The following is a 10,417-nucleotide window of genomic DNA, read 5'->3' on the forward strand; positions in this document are numbered from 1 at the left end:
ACTTAGTAAGTAAATGTGCACATAACGAAATATCCAGTATGTAACTTAGTAAGTAAATGTGCACATAACGAAATATCCAGTATGTAACTCTGATAGTAATTTGTAGGGAAATGTGCACATAATGAAATATCCAGTATGTAACTCTGATAGTAATTTGTAGGGAAATGTGCACATAACGAAATATCCAGTATGTAACTCTGATAGTAATTTGTAGGGAAATGTGCAGATGACACAATTTCCTGACCTGTTCTCTGAGATCTTCATTGTATGTCTCAGCAGTCTGGAGTTGTCTCTGAGACTTGGCCAGCTGTTTCTCAGCAGTCTGGAGTTGTCTCTGAGACTTGGCCAGCTGTTTCCTGGCTATAGTCAGTTCATCCTGGGTCCTCCTCAACTCTTCCTCCAGCGATCTCACTCTGCCTTCTACAGGCTGGAGCTCTGAAGCCATCTGCAGATTTCACATATTTCATCTCGTTTCATTTCATAACAGTTAACTTGTTCACAGTTCCCATTACACATGTGAGGAGACAGGAATTGTGGGTAATAGGTCAAAGGTGAGGGCCCCTAAGTAACTTTTAGAAAATTTTCGTCCTTTGTTTTCATTTGCAAAACAATGTCCAGACGGACCAGACCTGCTTTGCTTATGAGTAGAGTATAGCTGGGGCTTTTACCTTTAAAAACTTACCAACACTTCATGTCACTGCACACTACATATATGATATCCTAGACTAGAACATTGTTACAAAAGCAGGAATTAGAGAAGTACCAGCAGAAAGAGCCAATCTATGTTTTTTAATGGTATGTAAAGCAAATAACCATTGCTCATACATACATTATAGATGGGCAACTGGGAAATGTTGGGTCACTTTGAACACTGAAGACATTGCCGGGTCGCCAGATTATAAACCAGTAGGGTAAAAATAACGGTAAACCATAATATAACCGGTAAACCAGTAGCGTAACCACTGCGTAACCACTGCGCTAGAAAAGGCTGATCAGCCCATGCTACCCTCTGAAATTATATTGAGCGAATACCTAGCCTCACAGTAGTCATTGACTATATCGGATACAGGAAGGAGGTACATGAAGGAGATTACGAGTCAGGTACAGTAGTCTACTCTACTATACACGTACGTACTCTAGTCTAGGTCATGGGGTGGGCTTTTGGCTAGGCTCCAGTCATACCTTCTCATCTCTTCCTCACAGTGTTTCCTTTCCGCAAATATGTCCCTTTGGCGACACCTGTAAAAGTAACAGAGCAATAGTCAGCGTCGCACCTTTCCATTACGCTACCATACACTGAGAAATGTGGAAATTCGCAAAGTTCGGCCCAAAGCAGGAACATTTTGTTTACGTCGTCCACCATGATGGATTTGGAAAGTCTCGTTCAAATCTCGCGAGAGGTAAAACTCTCACAAGATTTCGAATCATCAAAGTCATCTCAAACAGGACGAACAATACAAAATGGACGACTCAAAAATACACGCTGCTCTTGTGCTACCCCAAACACTCTAGATTTGACATTCATATACAAAAGTTTGGCTGTTTTACTGAGTTCGATTTCTACTCACGTGATCGACGAACGAGAACGGAGAGGTTGACGGTATTGCTATGGCGGCCTCCAGAGGAGATGCGGCGTTTTTTCAGTTTCCATTGAATTTTCTATTCAAGTGCTCCTAAACCATCTTTCCGTGAGGACGTTAGCTGTGGTTTTGTGTGCGACATGACCAGGTTCGCGAGGGGAGGCAGCGGGAACAGGAAGAGGCCGGAGGAGGCGACGCCATGGACCAAGCTGAAGCCACGTCTGACTGGCAAGTCGTCTGGCAAGAAGAGACACGGCAAAAGTCCGGCTTCATCCACAAGTCACAGCGATGGCGGTCACAGAAGCAAACACCCGGGAAATAACGAATCAGAACTGATGGAAAAAGAGCTGGAAGAAGCCTTGGTCAGGACGAAAAGGAGTGAACAGCGGAGGCTAAAGAGAATAAAGAAGAAAACTCTGTCCAAGGTGGTATAAAAAGTCTAGATAGGCTATCCCTAGCTGTGGCAACGATCGCATGAAGAAAAACGTAATTAAAAACGTAATTCAGCGTTGTTTTCGGTAGCGATTCAGAACTTCCCGTTTTATGGCCAAAACGTCACTGAACATGTTTGACAACGCTTTGGAAGATTTCGGGGAGCGGTGCCGAACAGCCAAGATGGTGGCCTGGTAGTTTGAACAGTGAGAAATGTTTGTAACAGGTCGGGTTGTGGAATACTTAGGGTTTTTGAAGACGGCTAACCCCGCGGGGCAGTAGGCAAGACTCTAGGGAAGCCAGGGCCGTGCAGAAAACTGGAAGAAAAGGGTATCTTCACGCAGCAGATACGCAAAATCCGTTATCCCAAATGGGGTTCTCCCCAACATTGCAGAGAAAACGTTAAATCACGATTTTAAATAACATTTTCCTCCTTTCGGTCTTTACCCCAGCTAAGACTATGTCCCTCAGGTGTGTTCCCTGTTTATGTCCCTCAGGTGTCTTACCTGTTTATGTCCCTCAGGTGTGTTACCTGTCTATGTCCCTCAGGTGTGTTACCTGTTTATGTCCCTCAGGTGTGTTCCCTGTTTATGTCCCTCAGGTGTGTTCCTTGTTAACGGCCCTCAGGTGTGTTACCTGTTTATGTCCCTCAGGTGTGTTACCTGTTTATGTCCCTCAGGTGTGTTCCTTGTTAATGGCCCTCAGTTGTGTTACCTGTTTATGTCCCTCAGGTGTGTTCCCTGTTTATGTCCCTCAGGTGTGTTACCTGTTTATGTCCCTCAGGTGTGTTCCCTGTTTATGTCCCTCAGGTGTGTTACCTGTTTATGTCCCTCAGGTGTGTTACTGTTTATGTCCCTCAGGTGTGTTCCCTGTTTATGTCCCTCAGGTGTGTTACCTGTTTATGTCCCTCAGGTGTGTTCCCTGTTTATGTCCCTCAGGTGTGTTCCTTGTTAATGGCCCTCAGGTGTGTTACCTGTTTATGTCCCTCAGGTGTGTTACCTGTTTATGTCCCTCAGGTGTGTTACCTGTTGATGTCCCTCAGGTGTGTTTTCCTGTTTATGTCCCTCAGGTGTGTTTCCTGTTGATGTCCCTCAGGTGTGTTACCTGTTTATGTCCCTCAGGTGTGTTCCTTGTTAATGACCCTCAGTTGTGTTACCTGTTTATGTCCCTCAGGTGTGTTACCTGTTTATGTCCCTCAGGTGTGTTACCTGTTTATATCCCTCAGGTGTGTTACCTGTTTATGTCCCTCAGGTGTGTTCCCTGTTTATGTCCCTCAGGTGTGTTACCTGTTAATGTCCCTCAGGTGTGTTACCTGTTTATGCCCCTCAGGTGTGTTACCTGTTTATGTCCCTCAGGTGTGTTCCTTGTTAATGGCCCTCAGTTGTGTTACCTGTTTATGTTCCTCAGGTGTGTTCCCTGTTTATGTCCTTCAGGTGTGTTACCTGTTAATGTCCCTCAGGTGTGTTCCCTGTTTATGCCCCTCAGGTGTGTTACCTGTTTATGTCCCTCAGGTGTGTTACCTGTTTATGTCCCTCAGGTGTGTTACCACTGCCGCCAGCCAGGCCACGGGATGTCGGAGTGTCCCCAGATGACCTCAGATGTGGAGCAAGGGACCGGGATCTGCTTCAGGTGTGGTTCTACGGAGCACAAGTCAGCCAGGTGTACCACCAGGAACATTCCAGAACAGACAGGTAAATATGAGCACAAGTCAGCCAGGTGTACCACCAGGAACATTCCAGAACAGACAGGTAAATATTAGCACAAGTCAGCCAGGTGTACCACCAGGAACATTCCAGAACAGACAGGTAAATATGAGCACAAGTCAGCCAGGTGTACCACCAGGTACATTCCAGAACAAACAGGTAAATTATACACTGTAGATACAGATACAGAAGCTGGTGTGTTACGGGGAAGAGCGGTTATACTTGTTATATTCAAAAGCTGGTGAGTTACACCAAAAGGCTGTTATACTGGCTATACAGATAGATACAGAATCTGCCATCTTTTAATCTGATGGTCATCTATCACTTAAACTAGTGAGTCTTTTTTTCTCCATATCTTAGAAATGTGTCTACACGTTGGATGTACACAGACACACAAAAAAAGCAATTAGGACTGCCACTAGTGACAGGTTTTGCTATCTATCAAGGTTTGCTAAGGGGAAAAATGTAGTAAGTTTGGCCTTAGTCACAAGTTTGTGTGTTTTGATCAATTCTAATAACAGAATTAGAATTTATTCCTTCTTCGGAAATGTGTAAAATATAGGTGAAAATAGGTGTTTACATATTGTTTGTATGTTCTCGCATTGCTGTTTTTTTCTCAGGAAAAAGAGACCTTCCTTTTGCCAAGTGTTTCACCTGTGGGGAGACAGGTCACCTGGCCAGGTCCTGTCCAGACAATCCTCGGGGCCTGTATCCTAACGGTGAGGCTTCAGTCATTAAATGTGCCTGTATCCTAACGGTGAGGCTTCCCTGTCATTAAATGTGCCTGTATCCTAACGGTGAGGCTTCCCTGTCATAAAATGTGCCTGTAGCCTAACGGTGAGGCTTCAGTCATTAGATGTGCCTGTATCCTAACGGTGAGGCTTCAGTCATTAGATGTGCCTGTATCCTAACGGTGAGGCTTCCCTGTTGAACATTACATGTACAGGTATATATTTTTTGCATAATTATGATCTAGAAAAAAGTTTCTGTGAATCGCCGCCCTGTGTAAGCTCGGCACCTTTTGGCCATGGACCATGGTAACTCATAACTACCTTCATTTGACGTTTTGGTTTCTCGTAACTGCCTTTATTTGATGTTTTGGTTTCTCGTAACTGCCTTTGTTTGATGTTTTGTTTCTCCTGACAGGAGGCGGCTGCAAACACTGTGGATCTGTGGAGCATCACCAGTGGCAGTGTCCCAGCAACAAGGCTTCAGGTAACAAACAAACAAACAAACACAGTGTCCCAGCAACAAGGCTTCAGGTAACAAACAAACAAACAAACACAGTGTCCCAGCAACAAGGCTTCAGGTAACAAACAAACAAACACAGTGTCCCAGCAACAAGGCTTCAGGTAACAAACAAACAAACAAACACAGTGTCCCAGCAACAAGGCTTCAGGTAACAAACAAACAAACAAACACAGTTATACTGCTGCTGTACTGACTTTCATCTTAAAGGTGTGCCAGTATAAAGAAGGCTTCAGGTAACAATCTGCTGGAATAAGAACAATAACTGCTCTGTGATAATCAAGTGATTTTGCAGTTGAAACATTAGTGCAGTAACACAATGGACAGTGGCACAGTTTAACATGAGTCACTTTATATGCAAATGTGCTGAGTTTGCAGTGAGCCTACTGTACATGTATGTCAGAAGGGCATTTCTTTGGGATCACCTGAATATGATGTCTACTGTCTTCACAGGAGGGTCAGAGGTCATACAGGTCAGCACCATGGACAGCCACACCAGTGCAGACCTGGACGTTATTCCCAGGTCAAAAGTCAAGGGTCAACCTTCAGCTAGAAAAGGGCCCAAGATTGTCAAGTTTTAGATGAAAGGCCTGATGGGATAGGACGGGACATTTTGTGTAGAACCTGCATCACTGGTTCGAGAACAGTTGATTCAGAAAAATTAACAGAGAAATTTGTTTCTTTTAATTCAGTTTTCAAAGATTCATTTTGTAATGACATAATGTGTAGTCTAGTGTTTTTTTCACCCTCCCACATTAGTATTATTATTAAGGACGAGTACGTCATGCATAAAGTTAAGGCCTAATCTGGAAGGAAGGACACAAACACAGGAATAAGTTAATGTAATATTTTTATTCAAGTATTGGAAAGTGTCCCCAATTACAAAGCAAAAACATGGATGTTTTTACAACAGATACCTTAGTTTGTTATATGCTGCTGATTATGATAGTGGTGATGGCCTGGCCATGTTAGGCAGTCAGAAACGTTGACACATGAAATGTATTAAAAATCGCACTTCACAATGCGGCAATTTCAGTAAGAACATTTTAAAGCATGGAACCAGTAAAGGCACTGGCAATGAGACGTCTCCCATATTTCTTTACTTGACACCCCAAACAATTTATACATAACAATTGCTACATACCAATGCTACATAAGTTATTTGCTACATAACAAATGCTACATAATATAAAACAATTGCTACATAACATGCTACATGTGGGCCTTGTGTTGTCACAACTTTTAAACCTGACACTAAAAGCTACAGTTAGAAGGTCAGAGTTCATTGTGAGTACTGTATTTATGATGGTGAAGAATCAGGTATAAAATAGACAAAGGCTTTGAACCATTATTTTTGCACAAATGTCATGCAAACTCTAATCCAGTAGGTCTCCCACCATATATGGCCAAATAAAGACATGGGGAACCTGAAACTCGATTGTTGATGAAACACTTGATGTTGTACATATGAAATGATGACATTCACAGTGGCTAAACTATGGAGTGGTCAATATTGTTACCAATGTTACAAACTATCAACACATGTAGACCAATGACGAGAGTGTTTCAGGTTTTCATACACCAGTGATATCAATGGTGAATAGTTGTAATATACTTTCCAGTGGTCTTCTTGGCTGACCCATATAACAATTATACAAAGTTAACTGCAAGTTCAGCATTGCCTTGGTCATTTCTTTCACAAAATCATAGACGTGGACTTAAAATATCTATACTAAAAGTCACAATTCATCAAAATTAAGAATTGGAACTCAAATCAATTAAATTCCACTTGTAGAAAAGCTAAAGCCTCCAACTAACAGCAGCAAATGCTTCCAGGACCAGTTCAGCCAGCCAGCATGGACATGAAGTTACATATGTGTGGTGCACTTTATCAGAAGGGGAATTTAGGGAGAACTTGGGGATAAATGCCCTTTTTCTAACAACACGTTGAACATGCAATAACTATGATTGTGATATATGCCTGTTACGTCGATGTAGGTTAGACATCCAGGTAATAAGATACGCCAAAAATAGTTACTCAAGCAACTGGATATGGTTTTGAAACGGTCAGACGTTTCGGATAGAATCCACTATCCTTCGTCAGTGACACTGAAGAGATCTGGAAGAAACAGGTCTTTTATACTCTAACTATGAATGAAGACAATTTCAGATGTCCAATAGGAAAGGTTGTAAGACTGAAGACAATTTGGATTCCAAAGAAAACAAAGCTAAGCCAAAGTCAAGCTGAAGACAATTTGGATTTCAAAGCAAGACCTTTGAAATCCAAATTGTCTTCAGCTTGACTTTGGCTTTGCATTTACAGTATATGATATATGCCTGTTGAACATGTGTGATGTATGCCTGTTGAACATGTGTGATGTATGCCTGTTGAACATGTGTGATATATGCCTGTTGAACATGTATGTGATATATGCCTGTTGAACATGTATGTGATATATTATATGCCCGTTGAACATGTGTGATGTATGCCTGTTGAACATGTGTGATATATGCCTGTTGAACATGTGTGATATATGCCTGTTGAACATGTGTGATATATGCCTGTTGAACATGTATGTGATATATGCCTGTTGAACATGTGTGATATATGCCTGTTGAACATGTATGTGATATATGCCTGTTGAACATGTATGTGATATATTATATGCCCGTTGAACATGTGTGATGTATGCCTGTTGAACATATATGTGATATATGCCTGTTGTTGACTGCAGACTTGGAGCTTCGCTGGTGTTAAAGACAAAACAATGGATCTGCCAATGGTTTTTACAGTCATATGAAACTTTATTGCAGGAAAAGTTGCCAGCAAATCTGGCCTTCCAAACCCCACGGCTTGCAAATCATATGCAGTCTGCAGTACTGTCACAGACAGATAGGAGGCATGCATGTACAGCATGTTCATGTAAAACATCCACAATCCTGTTAGATGACCAGATTATTACATTATCTACAAACCAAGAATATAAAAGAAAGGAACAGATTTTCAGGATTCACCTATCTATTTGTGTTGAAGTTTTTCATTATTCTATTTCATGATTCCATTTCAATTCTGGTGTTACTTGTCATCATTTGGTACAATGAAAACAGACAAGTCCAACCTGCTGGGCTTACTCCAGTTCTGGAAGGGAGAAATAAAATCCTTTGAGCCAAACTTGTGTAAAATGGAAGCGAAAGAATAGGTTTTGGCAGCTTTGTTTTTCAAACTGGAATGAAATTAAGTTGTACCCTTTTATCTATGGTATAGATCCATCATCATGCATTGCCAAAACCAACAGATAGGAGGCGTGCATGTACAGTATGTTCAGTTTTCAGGTAAAGCTGGAGTTTGTTATACAGGAAGTTGTTCACAGTCGTTCCCTCCTCCCTGCCCACAGCCAGCCACTTGTTTCCCCACATGGGTCTGCACACCGTGAGTGTGGATACATGGAACAAGTACAGATCACCTCAGGCATACATGCATACATGCACACCGTGAGTGTGGATACATGGAACAAGTACAGATCACCTCAGGCATACATGCACACCTCAGGCATACATGTACACCGTGAGTGTGGATACATGGAACAAGTACAGATCACCTCAGGCATACATGCACACCGTGAGTGTGGATACATGGAACAAGTACAGATCACCTCAGGCATACATGCACACCTCAGGCATACATGTACACCGTGAGTGTGGATACATGGAACAAGTACAGATCACCTCAGGCATACATGGAACAAGTAGAGATCACCTCAGGCATACATGGAACAAGTACAGATCACCTCAGGCATACATGGAACAAGTACAGATCACCTCAGGCATACATGGAACAAGTACAGATCACCTCAGGCATACATGGAACAAGTACAGATCACCTCAGGCATACATGGAACAAGTACAGATCACCTCAGGCATACATGGAACAAGTACAGATCACCTCAGGCATACATGTACACCATAGACTCCCCAGTCACTCCTATACACATAGCAGCATGCATGTTAACATGGCACATACATTGCACATCACACCTTTCCATGGAGAGATCCTTTACACATCTTTTTAAATATAAAACCAAAACCTGGGCATCGCCGACTCAGGAGTGAACTATTGTAAGAATTACTTCTTCGGTTGGTAAACAACGGAATGCTTCCAAGTGGAGAACACAGTGGTTGGCTGTAGTCAGGGCAGATTTAGAGTCTATATACAGATACAAAACAATTGCTAAAAATAGATATCTTCCCTATGTAGCTGTCTCTTGATTATGTATTCTGCAGTGGTACTTTCAAATCCGTTAACATTGTACACAATGTAGAGATCACGGAGGGACCAATTTGGCAGCTCAATATTGTCCTTATCTTCCAGTCCAAAGGGCCGCCCTGTGCCCCTGTACAAGTTACCCAGTCCAAAGGGCCGCGCTGTGCCCCTGTACAAGTTACCCAGTCCAAAGGGCCACGCTGTGCCCCTGTACAAGTTACCCAGTCCAAAGGGCCGCACTGTGCCCCTGTACAAGTTACCCAGTCCAAAGGGCCGCGCTGTGCCCCTGTACAAGTTACCCAGTCCAAAGGGCCGTGCTGCGCCCCTGTACAAGTTACCCAGTCCAAAGGGCCGTGCTGCGCCCCTGTACAAGTTACCCAGTCCAAAGGGCCGTGCTGCGCCCACTATACAAGTTACCATGATACAAAAGGTCATGATCACCAACTGGGAGGGTCCACATGCCAGGCTTTCACAGGGGGCAAGTTCAAACTGAACCCTGCTGTTTTAAGTGGGCCAAGTTCAAACTGAACCCTGCTGGTTTACGTGGGCCAAGTTCAAAGTGAACCCTGCTGGTTTAACTGTGGGCCAAGTTCAAAGTGAACCCTGCTGGTTTAACTGTGGGCCGGCTCATCACCAGTTTGTCCCTCCCGTTATCTAGATTAATCCTGTGGATCCACCTACCAACTACCGCCATTGCACTGATTAGCTTTGTAATATGATATCTCCTGATCCCACCACCTGCCACCATGTGTGAGGTCCGTCCCAGGGAAAGTGTTGCCAGTACGGTTCAGCACGGGGACGTCAGCATGAGCGAGTTGGAGTTCAGCACAGGGTGCAGCAACCGGACAGCACTGCCTGCCGAGATGATGGGCAGCTGGTTGTCACGGTGATAGCTAATCAGGTGACTCACGCTCTCAAATGTCCTGTCTTTGGTTCTCACCTAGAGAGATGAGAGTTCGTTAACCTCGACACAAACAAGAAAGATGATCGCACAGCTAAAGATGTTCACACAGCTAAAGATGTTCACACCGCTAAAGATGTTCACACCGCTAAAGATGTTCACACCGCTAAAGATGTTCCCTGTGGGCAGGGCTCGAATTAACCACTTGCGCACCCCTGCCGCGCAAGTAGTTTTCTCTGTGCGCAAGTTGTTCAGAAAGTCAGGTTGCGCACCGCGCAACTTGATTTTTGGG

The 10,417-nt window shown here is 43.4% G+C and overlaps 2 protein-coding genes and 1 long non-coding RNA gene across 6 annotated transcripts in view; 1 reads left to right on the forward strand and 2 right to left on the reverse strand.

Annotated features, from left to right (window-relative positions):
• The window catches only part of LOC118405628 (angiogenic factor with G patch and FHA domains 1-like), a gene marked incomplete at its 3' end in the record, with an annotated part of 3,313 nt that extends 1,878 nt beyond the window's left edge, over nt 1-1,435 (reverse strand). Inside the window, 3 exon segments of the mRNA XM_035805192.1 lie at nt 245-445; nt 1,183-1,239; nt 1,352-1,435. Coding sequence (XP_035661085.1) covers nt 245-445 — 201 coding nt within the window.
• Nucleotides 1,436-1,675: 240 nt separating this feature from the next.
• Nucleotides 1,676-6,415, forward strand: LOC118405605 (zinc finger CCHC domain-containing protein 9-like). Of its 4 annotated transcripts, none has more exons than XM_035805155.1 (5): nt 1,676-2,005; nt 3,550-3,760; nt 4,336-4,472; nt 4,862-4,930; nt 5,417-6,415. In XM_035805155.1, the coding sequence occupies exons 1-5, from the start codon at nt 1,721-1,723 to the stop codon at nt 5,546-5,548; spliced, it is 834 nt and encodes a 277-aa protein (XP_035661048.1). In that variant the 5' UTR covers nt 1,676-1,720; the 3' UTR covers nt 5,549-6,415. The 4 variants fall into 4 exon arrangements, with proteins under 4 accessions (XP_035661048.1, XP_035661056.1, XP_035661063.1 ...); XM_035805163.1 differs by having other exon boundaries at nt 4,336-4,434; XM_035805170.1 differs by having other exon boundaries at nt 3,550-3,703.
• A 1,329-nt stretch (nt 6,416-7,744) lies between these two features.
• On the reverse strand, nt 7,745-8,633 carry LOC118405634. The gene is made up of 2 exons (XR_004829920.1): nt 8,509-8,633; nt 7,745-8,427 (listed from the first exon to the last, which is right to left on the reverse strand). It is a non-coding gene; the product is annotated as an uncharacterized LOC118405634 (long non-coding RNA).
• Nucleotides 8,634-10,417: the final 1,784 nt, after the last annotated feature.

Source organism: Branchiostoma floridae, chromosome 2 (genome assembly GCF_000003815.2).
Source record: "Branchiostoma floridae strain S238N-H82 chromosome 2, Bfl_VNyyK, whole genome shotgun sequence".
Lineage (NCBI taxonomy): Eukaryota > Metazoa > Chordata > Leptocardii > Amphioxiformes > Branchiostomatidae > Branchiostoma > Branchiostoma floridae.

What these genes read in the sequence shown, in the direction of transcription:
- LOC118405605 (XM_035805155.1), top strand. Translation starts at nt 1,721, where the DNA reads ATGACCAGGTTCGCGAGGGGAGGCAGCGGGAACAGGAAGAGGCCGGAG. An exon ending in GAACATTCCAGAACAGACAG is followed by an intron (nt 3,761 to 4,335) that starts GTAAATATTAGC and finishes TTTTTTTCTCAG; the next exon opens with GAAAAAGAGACCTTCCTTTT. An exon ending in AATGTGCCTGTATCCTAACG is followed by an intron (nt 4,473 to 4,861) that starts GTGAGGCTTCCC and finishes TTCTCCTGACAG; the next exon opens with GAGGCGGCTGCAAACACTGT.